Genomic DNA, 13,373 nt, shown 5'->3' on the forward strand with positions numbered 1-13,373 from the left:
CAAGGATTTTCTGACGGCCTTTTTGTAGGACGCGTGCGTTGCACTATATCTAAGTGTGTTCTATCTATGGTGGTTCTCTCTCTCTTCTACAAAACAACTGTCACCGATTATCGGACGTGGGCAGGCAACCATACACAGCCTTACTACAAAAACTTAAACATCTGTTGAACAGTTGTCTAAAAAAAGTGTGTCTGCATAACGGACCTTATTTCAACGTCATTCTCATCATTTTATTTAGATTCATTCATCTGTCATTTTATTTAGATAAGTGTTCAACAGACGTTTAAAAGTTTCTGTGGTATGACGGACAAAGTTTAGCACCTGTCACAATATATCGAAAATAAATAAATAAATTACAAAATTCAATTGCACCTGTATTAAATTCATAAATTAGTTGTAATACAACAGATCGCTTTGTTATAACTAATTAGTCCTTAGTAACAATTTGCACTATAGTCTTTATTATTCGGTTACCTTTCTCGTAGTGTAGTAAGTTCAAACTGGGGTCGTTGATTTTCTCTTCTAATAAGTTTATTAGTTCAACTCGTATCGTTTTTAGCATTTCTGCAACCTGGAAATATTGAAATAATGCGTAAGTTTAGGATGATTAATAAATTTGATTCCACCAGTGGTTCTACCGGCGATAAAAAGTAGCTTATAGCCTTCATCAATAACCCGAAAGAATTTCTCAAATCTCACTAGTACTTAATTCCCGAAATCAACGCGTTCAAGCCAAAAAACTAATTTTTACTGTATGATGTTAATCCAGATTTGGTATAGATGTAGCTAGAAAAGTTATACCATAAATTTTTGATACTGAACTAGTGTTAGTATGGCGTAACGCATAAAGTAGTTTAAGATAATTATTTGAACTCACCTCGTGTTTTTCCACTTGGAACATAATCCAACCATCTTCTAGAGATACTATGAATGTACCGCTGTGGAGTTCCACTGATAAACTGCAACCTGAAATTTGAATAGCATCATTTTAACTAAGCCCATACTCTAGTTCAGTTACAGGTTGTTCACCCAAGCAAGGTAGTAGTTTAATTTTCTTAACACTATTTTTGTAACACTATTTCACACTTTCTAATTGTATAATATGCATATATAGGCATTATATAAAGGTATAACCCTTTGTATTACGTTTGAAACTCTGTTCTAAACACAACCCATTTCAAAACTCAAAACCATGTAAAAACCATCCTTTTTACACCAGCCACAAGGTATATTCGCCAAAAAAAAACTTACCAGAAAACAAAACAAGCGGCAACTGAGGGACCATAGAGCACTCCCTTATAAACACCCGGCTTGTCTTCACTTTCTCCTGATACACTAGATAGGGGCTCGTAAAGTACCCTACAGAAGAATTCACAGAAGACGGGTGTAAAGCTACGTAGCCATCCGTTTTAGTTTTGAACTTCAACTCGTCGGGTGTCGGTTGGCGGGGTATTGCGCCACCGGCTTGCATGTGGAACGATTTTTCGGGGGTTAGTACCTGTAAAGGGAGTAAAAAGTTTTATTACAAAGAGATTTGACAAGACTTATATCAAATCCAATCAATTTTTTTTTATGGTACTTACATGAAACAGTTGACAGAGTTCTTTGTGTCTAAAGCCAGATTATTTTTTAGCAGCAGGTAAAGATAACAAAAAAAAACATATTTACCTTGACGACATTTGGGTATAGAGCTGCACACAAAATAGCTGCCAGTAATTTGTCGTTATTGCCGTTTGTGTTTAACTGAAACAAAACACAAAATTATATAGACATAAAAAACCCTGAAAGAGTCCCTTTCGAGATAATGGTTGACTTTGTACATACTCCAAAAAAATACAATAATCATCAACAACAGATTTTTCTTTGCTACAATAGGACCCAGTTGCACCATTTACCTATATCGATAATCAAACCATAACGAGCCGCATACTTGCCACCCATTGATGACATCGGCGATTTGACAACTTCAAATAGTTCTGTTATCATTATAGTTATGGTGCAACTCACCGTAAGTCTCTTAAATTGAAATATGTTTATAAATTTACTTAATTCCCTTACCTCGTCCCCAGTAAGGCTAGCCACGGAATCCTTCCTCATCTTCTTCCTCAGTGCGGGCATGTCGGGCACAAACCCTATAGAAGCCAATAAGCCTAACAGCTGATGTTTGATATCCGCCAACATGAGTAACGTCTTGTGGGAGAGGAAGTTCTCGTTCGCGAACACTAGCGCCGCGTGGGTACTGCTTTTCATTGCTTGTTGCCATTTCTGGAAGTTTTAAATAATTTTTTAAAAGAGGTTCTCAATCCGAGTGTTTTTATTTTTTAATGTGGAGAATTTAAAGAGGTTGTACGAGTGTTCTTTACAAATGTAGAAAAAAATTACAGATATCCGAATTGAGAACCGTCTCATTTTAAGGATATAAAGTATACACTCTAGGAATGAAAAATTATCTATCCTCCATCTGCCTCAAATATTTTCTCTACTTACCCGATAAGCCCTTAAAGTTGTAAGCTGATCACTTTGAGAGCATGCAAATTCTCTCCTTTTCGCGTCTGCTTCTGTCTGAAAATGGCAGAAAAAAATATTGAAACAATATATATATAGTTAGATAGTAGATACCTCCTATCGAAAACATAAAATTGATTATTCTGACGTCTACTGGCAATACGTTGTTACAATAAGTTAGACTTACTTTTTTCCCAAACGGTGCAACAAAAGGACTTTTATGGCTCAAAAACGCTGCCATAGTCAATGCAGAGTCCACACAGCAGAATATTGCCCCGAACAGCATAAGTTTGCCTATTCTGACGTCTACGGGCAAGGCCGCGAGATGTTTGCCCAGCGCCGTCAGACTGTATGCCTTGTCTAGTGCCCCGACGTCTTGCAGGCGGGAGAGAGCACCATCTATGTTCTGTTTCGTCGGCGGTTCTACTGTTTTGCCTGGAAATTGAGAAAATGAAATATTGAGTATGGTCTGTTCACTTAGGCGCTTGGCACAGGGAGCAACTTTAGTTGAGGCAACTGTGAACTTATTGAAGAGTTTCTATATGGATGCTGTGGTCGCAGTCTCCGTTAATGTTCCATGTGCAAAGCGACTTAGATTTTGTTTGCCCTGCAATTATTAGAAGGGATTGGGAGTATATTTCTTTATACAGGTAGATATCATCGTCATCATCGTCATCAGCCTATCGCAGTCCACTGCTGGCATAGGCCTCTCCAAGTGCACGCCACTGAGATCGATTTTCGGCTTTTTTCGGGTAGATATACCTTTTTATAAATAGTACTGAACTCTTGCGGACCAAATTAACCACTAAGCGTTCACTTACCTAATACTTCATGTATGCTCATATCTTGAAACAGCGGCAATATCTTGATCTTCAACACCAGTTGTTCTAAAGGCACCCTATGTATCTCAGGGACCGGCTGTTCCAGTATATGATGGTTATATCTGTGTGAAGTGTACAGGTGTACACAGACCCCGGGCATCACTCGGCCGGCTCGACCCTTGCGTTGTTTCGCGTTGGCCCGGGATACCCAGACAAGGTCTAAAGATTCCATGTTGCGGTTTGAGTCGAATCTGGGGAATAAAAGATTTATTGTTCGAATAAGTTACTGTCTAAGACTAATAAATGACTTGGAGGAAAAAAGTTCTGATATGTATCGTCGACTACAGAAGAAGTGTTATGTCTTATCTAAAGGAGAAACCAAATAAATCAATAAAAATACTTTTAACTAGTAAGAAGTAGTAAGCAAGGACTTTCGAAACTGCTTTTTTTTGTTTTAACCTTGCACAGGTTAAAAATGACTATTCCATAGTACATATTTGCCCAACATAAGTCTATTTATAGAGACTTAGAACAGTCGAGGGCTAATCAATATTTACTAATTTCAATGTTGATAATTATTTTCACAACCTTATTGAGCATACCTTAATAAAATATACAAAAAAACACCCACCTTTTCTCCTTCATCCTGCCACAGTCAACGACAAACACACAGTCGTCGATAGTGACAGAAGTCTCAGCTATGTTGGTGGACAGCACGATCTTACGGACGCCCGGTCGAGGCTTCCTGAATACTAGGGCTTGTTCCTCGCTTGAGAGTGTCGAGTGGAGGGGCACTAGGAGGTATTTTCCGGTCCTGGAAATTATTAAAAGGATATAAGAATGAAAGATCTATATAAATAAATAAATTGCATGAAAAAATTATATATGCGGTACAAACACGTAATACGGCCCTCTTTCACCTTAATGAAGTGACCCTAAACGGTCATAAAATGTAACTTGTTACTGTCAAGTCTTTAGGATAGTAGAGGTCAACATATTTGCAAACCACAGGATTTAATTCAAGGGAGCAATTATCAAAAATTACATCATTAGATAAATATTAACTTTTGCCGACCTGGGAATCGGTTAGGTCGAATTAATAGGTAAGGGCAATTAGATCAAAGGACTTGATCATCAATTCATCAAAGGCTACCAAAGAATTTTTGAAATTGAAAAGCTTAAATGAAAAGAGATATAACCTTTAATAAGCACTGTACTTACTTAGGACTAAAAGTATGACTTTCCGCCAGTTGGTCATGCAAAGACATAATCTCTGCGATGCCGGGTAAGAACACCAATATAGCGCCCTCTCGCGGCCACTGGTGATCACCTTTCACTATGTATGTTAGCACGTGTTCTACGAGTTCTAAATTTATCTGTAAATAAAGTTATTAAAATATTAAAGCACAAAAAATTGAGATTGCATAGATATTAGACACTTAATTTAATTTTGTGTAATTTATATATGTATTAAAGTTTATTAAATCCAAACTAATATTATAAATGCGAAAGTAACTCTGTCTGTCTGTCTTTCTTTCTGTCTTTTCTTCACGCCTAAACTACTGAACCGATTTGTGTGAAATTTGGTACAGACATAGTTTGAAACTTGAGAAAGGACATAGGATAGTTTTTATTACAAAAAATAAAAAATAAAATTTATTACGGACATACAGTGCCATCTATTGGTCAAATATCGAGCTGTTCCTATGCTCCGTAGATAGATGGCGTTAATCGCGCAATGGTGTCATTACACACAAATCTGCCGGAAGTCACTATTCCACGCGAACGAAGTCGCGGGCAAAAGCTAGTATTATGTATATGTATAATAATTCTATGTACGTATATATTTTCGATTTTTCTTTTATATTTAGTGCACCTACCATGAAAGGACAATGCTATTCTTTGTATGGAAGTTGGGCTCAAGAGTTGCCCACAGTAACTGCATAGTTTATTTTGTTCCATAGGCTTATAATAGGTCCCAGACCGAAATATTTCGAAATCTATCCCAGGAGTCCTGAGAAAAACTGGTTTGACTCTTATTCAATATTACGAAAAATATGCTTACGAACTCTTAACTTTTCCACTTTTATTACCTTAATTGAAATGCATTATAATATTAATCGACAAATACGAGGTATTGAACGAGATTTTTTTTTACCGACTTCAAAAAATAGAGGAGTTTTTCAGTTCGTTTGTATTCTTTTTACGTTTGTGCGTGCATAACACCGTCGTTTACCAACCGATTTAAACAATCATTTTATTGTTTGAAAGGATTTACTTTCCAAATGGTTCCTTTGTAATTCGGTTCAGGGTCTGGTGATAGAAACCTTAAAACAATAGGGAACTCTCGGAAAAATTGTTAGCGAATATCGAATAAAAACTTGTCATTCGGGTATATGTCTCCGACACCACAAAACAGTGGAGGTTAAGACCAGACCTGACGATGGAGACGACAGCGAGACGAGGGAACTCCTCAACGGCATCTATTTACTACCTCGTGTTCGAGCTTATTTTATTCGTCTTGATAAGATTTGTCCATTGCCATTACGGATATAAGTTGCATGACGCTACACGAACTTAGAACTGATTGTGGTAGATAGAGACTGAAAAGCAAGAGAAACAACAGTTACCTTTAAACGTCTATTTCTGTTTTTTTTTTATCCTGTTAACAGTGAAACCACTAACTATCTGAATGTCATTTTAAGAAAAGAGGTTGTTAGGTTTGTGGCTACAAAATGGCTTGCTAACAATGGCTGGCTAACATTAGAACCGGTTTTTCTCGGGACCTCTGGGACCGATTTTCAAAATATTTGGATTTCGTGATAACAGTGAAGTAAAGAACCTATTCTAGCCATTCCCACTACTGGGCAAATGGCTTGGGCTTTATAAAGTGACTGTTCAAGTTTAACATTTGAACCGGTTTTTCTCGGGACCTCTAGGACCGATTTCCAAAATATTTGGATTTCGTGTCAACAGTGCAGTAAAGAACCTATTTCGACCACTTTCACTGCTGGGCAAATGGCTCAGGCTTTGTTAAGTGACTATCTATGGAGAATATTTGAATCGGTTTTTCTCGGGACCTCTGGGACCGATTTCCAAAATATTTGGATTTCGTATTAACAGTGAAGTAAAGAACCTATTCTAACCATTCCCACTATTGGGCAAATGGCTTGGGCCTTAGAAAGTGACTGTTCAAGTTTAACATTAGAACCGGTTTTTCTCGGGACCTCTGGGACCGATTTCCAAAATATTTGGACTTCGTGTAAACAGTGAAGTAAAAAACCTATTCTAACCATTCCCACTTCTGGGCAAATGGCTTGGCCTTCATAAAGTGACTATCTATGGAGAACATTTGAACCGGTTTTTTTCGGGACCTCTGGGACCGATTTCAAAAATATTTGGATTTCGTGTTCAGAGTGCACTATGGAACCAGCTGGAACTACTCCCACTGCTGGGCAAACTTAGAGCCCAGACCCTGGCATTGTCCTTTCTCCTCCACCTAAAGGTTGACTGGTAGAGAACGCCTAAGGCGTTAAGTCCGCCTTTGTACATTGTTTTTGTGTAAAATGTGTGCAAAAAGTGTAATAAATAAAAAAATAAATAAATAAATAATTTTTTTTGGGGTAGATAAATATCGACATAAACAGTCATAGGGAGGTCCAGTGACTACCATTTTGTTGGAATTTCGTTTGGGCATTCAGGTAACAAAGGCCGAGATTACTTACTTTTGAGAACAAAGGATTCAATTTCAATTTTGTTCTATTATAAGTTTGTACACAATTATTTTTTAGAACAACAAAAAGTGACCGAGAAACGTAGCAATACATACAACAATCGATTAGATTAACTTAATAAAAATGTATTCATTCAACCTCAAATGACCCACTACTGAGAAAAAAGCCGATAGCCAATTAACATATAGTCAGTTTATATTATACAATACCTTCTCAGTATCCATAAGGTACATGTTCTTGCAAGTGACCTTGCTACACTTGGGGTACCGCGCGACCATTTGTCCGATGTTAAGGTTGTCGTCGCGTATCGACACTTTAGGAGGCTCGTTGGCGTCGGCTCTGACGTCACATGTCTCTAGTTCCGTTTCCAAGTCTTGTTTGCGGTCACCTGGAAGATTTAAAAGATAACAATAAGTTAAAAGCTACTGCATTACAAAAAAAATATCATAAAAAAGTGTATTTGTTTTATTAAATAGTTTTTTCCAACACGATTAGGAGAGTACAGAGAATCGGTAGACGGATTGTCTGAAAATCGATGTGGTTAAAATAATGTTTCTTGTGAGATAACGGCAGATAGAAGAGTATCGAAACTGAAGACATGCTGCGCCAATCTATACTAATATTATAAAGCTGAAGAGTTTGTTTGTTTGTTTATTTGAACGCGCTAATCTTAGGAACTACTGGTCCGATTTGAAAATTTCTTTCAGTGTTAGATAGCCCATTTATCGAGGAAGGCTATAGGCTACTTTTTATCCCGGTACGGAAAGTAGTTCCCACGGGATGCGGGTGAAACCGCTGGCAGAAGCTAGTCCTAAATAAAATTGGGAAACGGGCAAGAGGATGATGAGTTTTCTACATAATTAGGTAGGATCATGAGAAGTATTTAAGAACAAAAGTACTTAAATGTTTATAGGATTAATTTGTACCTTTCTTCAGTTTCCTGGCGTATGGACCATTCTCTTCTAAAACATAATTGGTCATCTCCATTATATCTTCTAGAAACAGTTGTTCCACTGGGAATGTTCTACCTAAAAATAAAAAAATATAATATTGACGACATGTATCAAATACTAGTGAAGAATTTCGAGACAGCTATCGTCAACGTCCATACCACGTTGAAAACACCGGTTCTCGTCCGATCACCGAAGTTAAGCAACATCGGGCGCGGTCAGTACTTGGATGGGTGACCGCCTGGGAACACCGCGTGACGTTGACTTTTTGCTTTTTTACAATTTTTCTATTTTAATTTTATTTTTGTAAATAGTAAGTGTACATAATATGCATGTTTTATAATGATGTATGATAGTTTCTTATATAAAAAAATTTCATTCTTAAAACATTTTTTTTTTTGTGAATAAGACTTACCTGGTATTTCTAAAACAGGAACTTTGTCAAAGTAATCCGAGAAGAGATCGGCATTCAACGTAGCACTCATTAGTATGACCGTCAAATCCTTCCTGACTTTGATAAGGTCCCTCAATATGAGCAGCAAGAAGTCACTTTCTTCAGACCTTTCGTGAACTTCATCTACCAATATATGTGTGACGGACTTTAATTGCGGGTCGTATTCTAGCCTTCGTAGTAAAATACCAGTGGTACAAAATGTAAGACGGGTTTTGGACGAAACTTTGCTTTCAAGTCTTATCTGAAAACATAACGGAAAATAAATTAGGAAACTACTTAAATACACCATCATGCAAACATTTGACTTAATACATACAGTATTTATCTCATTACATGATTTAGAACTATCCTGTGGATGACCCTGGCCCCTAGCCTACCTATATGTTTTGAAGCAGTCTTGCTGTATCTTACCAAGGGGTATTTTGTTACCCGGGTAATTGGGTTAAGGAGGTCAGATAGGCAGTCACTCTTTGTAAAACACTTGTATTCAGCTGCATCCGGTTTGACTGGAAGCCAACCCCTTCAAAGTTGGGAAAAGGCTCGGGAGATGTCTCGAAGATGAGTACAACGTAAAGCATTATATAGACATACCTGATACCCAACAACTTGGCCAGTCTTCTCCACCCTTTCTTCAGCAACCCTGTCAGCGACGCCAATAGCAGATATCCTTCTAGGCTGAGTGCATATGATCTCAACGTGGTCGCCGCCATCTTTGTCGAAGTTTTCCAACCAATTGTCTAGTATGTATTGTGGCACTTGTGTACTCTTGCCGCAACCTGTTTCACCGCTTATAACGACTACCTGAAAGTCATAATTAATTTTTAAAAACAAGCAAATATCAATCCTTCCTAATGTTCTAAACACGAGTGGGTATGCATGGATAGATGTCTCATGCTAAAAATATTGCATGGATTTTGATGTAAGTTGGCAGTAATATTGCTTAACAACTTTTTAACCATGTGCAGGAAGTGTCAAGCGGGTGAAATTGCAGGCTAGTCATATATATTTCTTTAAAACCTATCTGACACATGAAACAGATTAGACCTCCAGACTATTAAGGAAAATAATAACATTTATTTACAATGGCTTACAGCTCAGATTACAAGATTATGTTAATTGCTCATTATAATAAAGTACATATTTGCTTAACACTTACAACTGTCATTTAGGTAGTTAATCTGTTAATAATGGACAGGTGTTGTTTTACCAATTACAATTGTAATAAGATTACTATTACTAGGCTTCCGATAATTATGCAGGCACTTAAGATAAGTAGAATAAAGTATAGGCTAGGATGTAAGTATCAACTTTCCACTTCCTTCTACATTATCTTCAACATTAAATTTATTTTAATAGTTTTACTGTAATCAACCTTTGCCAAGGCAAAATGAAATTCAAGTCAATAGTAGTCAGTCAGTCATATTCAACTTTTACTGACTACTACTGACTTTAATTTAATGACCAAGAACTTTTATGTAATAAATAATTTTTACATATTAAATATTTACAAGAAATAAACTCACAAAAATGAGTCTATGATTTAAAATTAAATTAAATACAAACCTGTGATTTCTTTATGGTATTCAATATTTCATTCTTCTTTTTCCAAGCAGGCAGTTTTCTTCTGCCCGACATCATTCTATTGTATCTATCATTATCTCTTTTCTCTAACCACCGTTTAGCGATCTCCTTATCATCCTTGAACAACTCTTCATAATTAATATTGGACCTATTGTCCTTATTTTCACCTTTTTTGTAATGTGACGGTAAGTTATTTTTACTTATACTAGAATCTTCTATCAATTGAGGGAATAAGGCATCCGATGGAGCAGGGAACGTTCTTGTATCAAATTGTATAAAATTCAATATCTCATCTTCATTGTTTAAAAGTTCAACTAGTGAGTATATACTGGGTATACCATCTTGGGCTAGGTTTTTTGCTTCATCTAAAAGCCTTAGAGTAACTTTTAGACATGTAAGCTCTGGTATAACACTAGTCTTATTTTCCGTTTTGAAAAATATTAAAGGAGGTTGGTATGGGTAGACAGTATCTTCCGGAAACCTTACTTCTAACTCATAAGTAATTTTTGTATTCTCTTTAGTGTCTAAGTGGTCTGGAGTTTTTTCTTCTTTTGATTCGTGTAAGAACTTGCATTTAGCTCCAAACCTACAGGGTCCTTTTAGATACAGTTTACATACTTCTTTCTGTTTTGCTTTAGTATTGTGGTTGTAATTTATGTTAACTTTTTTCTTAGGAACATCAACTTTTTCATACATTTTTGTAAGGTAATCTAGATTCAATTTTACTATCCATACGTTATGATCTTTAGTTTGAAAGGTGTTATCATAAATTGATTCGAGAACAGCCTTTTCATCATTCCTCATTTCTAGCAATTCACCTACAGTGGGTACACTCTCTGGTTTGTCTTGAAAGTCTACTTTGAAATATTTGAGGAAGAGTATTTCGAGTGCTTTTTCTATATTCTCAGCAGCAACTTCTAAAGCTTCTGCACAGTGGGCTTTGTGGAAATTGTATCTGAAAATGATATAAAAAAACTTACCAGTATTTTTTTTTAATAATTAAAAGAGGTGATTTTAACGTAATATAAAATAACCTATAGCCTTCAATAAATAGATATCTAATAATTAAACATTTTTTTAAATATAGTGCAATAGTTTTTAAGATTAGTTCTCTCTTTTCAGCTAAGAAACGAACTCTTCAGTTTTATTATATTAGAAGGTATACATACCTTTCCAACTTAGCTAGTGCAAATGCCCTCAGCCTGGCTTCTGAAGTCTCTATTTCAGGCTTAACTGTCAGTGAGTAGTCACACCCACCTTGTACTATAAGGTTACCTCGCTCCATCCAGTATCTATTGCCTAAGTTTGAGCCTTTGTCCTGAAAAAATAAATAAAAATAATAAATTGGAAAATAAATATGATTGCTAGGACTTATAGCAAAACTATTTGAAAATACTTATTCAAGAGTGCACGTCTAGTCTACTAGAGAGTATGTAATTTCATTTGTATTTGTATGCTTTAATTCAATTACAAAAAATAATCTATAATATAAAAATGAATCGCAAAATGTGTTGGTAAGCGCATAACTCAACAACGCCTGGACCAATTTGGCTAATTCTTTTTTTGTTGTGTTTGTTATTGTCAGGAGAAGGTTCTTATGAAAAAAAAATAGGGTAAAGTAGAGAAGTCAGTTGACGGGAGCGAAGCCGCGGGCAAAAGCTAGTACAATATAAAATATCTAAACAACAAAAATTTTTCCAATCAGAACCACCATTTGTAACAAGGGAAATAACTGAATATTGCACAACTTTATGACAATACATAGTTTTATAAAAAAAAAAAAAACAGAACCATTAGCGTACCTAAATTTTAAGATTTTTAGATCCAAATTACAGAAAATAAATTTATTTCAATACACATTATTAAATTAAAAGCTTACTTTATAAAGACTGGCGCTCCCAAGTTTAAAGTCAGGGCCATGAATGAACCGCAATGTGTCCAACACAAGTTTCTGAGAATCAGAGTTCAGACGGACAGTTTGCATCTCAACCCGAAGGTGTGGATGAGGATCTTCTTCCTGAGGTTCCACTTTAGCCTTCCTGAAACAAAAACCACACCATTTAAAAGAAAAATCACGACAAACCTTGCAAAATATAACTACTATCTTATTTACCGTATTCGAGGGTCTGCCGGCTCCCGAAGGAAGAAATCTTGAGCCAATTGCCTGCTTTCATGATCCATGATGTTGGTGGTGTTTGTAAACGAAATATGTAATTAAAAAATCGTGAAAACTTTGACAAAAACGTACAATTTACAAGACGTGTGCAAGCAAATCGCGACTGCTTATGTCAAAGTTGCGTTTAGTTTACTGTAACTTCACATGCGTGTAAACGTCAAACCAAAGAACATATTTTTTTTTTTATATGAAAAGTTTATTTTTTTTATTTAAGTGCTTAAGTAAAATAAACACTTTTTTATTAATACAGTTATTAATAATCAGTCTGTCCGTAAAATAAATAAAAATAAGAGAACTACATATATTTGCCATTGCAATAACAAAACGTTACGTAATAAAATCCGTTTTACTCAGTTAACTCTCGTTTTACTCAGAAACTTTATGAAAATGGTTAGATATTAGAATGTAGAATTTTATGATAAATTGTACTTTTCATTGTCAGTATAAAACATAAAGTACCTTAGTTTCATCGAAATAAATTAATGGTAAAACTTTAGATTCATTGAATCATTACTGCGTTATAAAACCTACTTAGGTACATGTTGACTGCTTAACTTAATATCCACTATCCTGGTGACTGCCGTGCTTGGGGTCTCGGATTCCAATCCCGTATTGGGCCAAAATTGCTTCGTGGGTTTTAAGAAACTTGCAGATAGAATGCTTTTTCAGATGAGACTTGGTACAGGGTAGTTTCCAATAGCTATTAAATGATTTTGTTTAACTTAATTTAAACCCTAATTTAAGTTCTATTCGTTGATAATTTTATCTATAGTAACGCCAAGATTATGTACCTAACTTATAATGAAACATCGCACTCTGAGCCACAAGACACAAGCAGAGCTTAGTTTGTGGCTCGACGTCAACCACCAGAATATATGTTACTTTCTTGTCTATAAACGTTATTATTATTATTTTTTTTTTATTTAACTTAGGATGCGAGTGAGACTGCGGTACGAAACTACTCTATTTATTTATCTACTTACGGACTTTGTAAATCATTATTTGATTGAATAATTAGACACTGCTAGTACTCCACGTGTGGACAAGACAATAAAACAATGCAGTATTAAATCTAATTCAATTTATTTAACTAAATGGGGTTTTTCTTTACGTGCTCAGCTTACAATGAATGCCTAGATTGTTTATCACTTA

The 13,373-nt window shown here is 35.7% G+C and overlaps 1 protein-coding gene and 1 non-coding gene across 2 annotated transcripts; one reads left to right on the top strand and one right to left on the bottom strand.

The window, feature by feature from the left end:
- Positions 1–361: 361 nt before the first annotated feature.
- Positions 362–12,336, bottom strand: LOC124636504 (putative ATP-dependent RNA helicase DHX57). The gene is made up of 18 exons (XM_047172619.1): positions 12,159–12,336; positions 11,925–12,084; positions 11,215–11,363; positions 10,028–11,000; positions 9,056–9,265; positions 8,426–8,705; positions 7,987–8,088; positions 7,270–7,448; positions 4,548–4,702; positions 3,958–4,140; positions 3,327–3,577; positions 2,693–2,940; positions 2,488–2,562; positions 2,059–2,265; positions 1,669–1,743; positions 1,252–1,498; positions 878–966; positions 362–571 (listed from the first exon to the last, which is right to left on the bottom strand). Exons 1-18 carry the CDS (start codon positions 12,224–12,226, stop codon positions 428–430), a joined length of 3,795 nt encoding a protein of 1,264 aa, XP_047028575.1. The 5' UTR covers positions 12,227–12,336; the 3' UTR covers positions 362–427.
- LOC124636707 lies at positions 8,158–8,276 on the top strand. The gene has a single exon (XR_006985144.1). It is a non-coding gene; the product is annotated as a 5S ribosomal RNA (ribosomal RNA).
- Positions 12,337–13,373: the final 1,037 nt, after the last annotated feature.

Source organism: Helicoverpa zea, chromosome 14, assembly GCF_022581195.2.
Source record: "Helicoverpa zea isolate HzStark_Cry1AcR chromosome 14, ilHelZeax1.1, whole genome shotgun sequence".
NCBI lineage: Eukaryota > Metazoa > Arthropoda > Insecta > Lepidoptera > Noctuidae > Helicoverpa > Helicoverpa zea.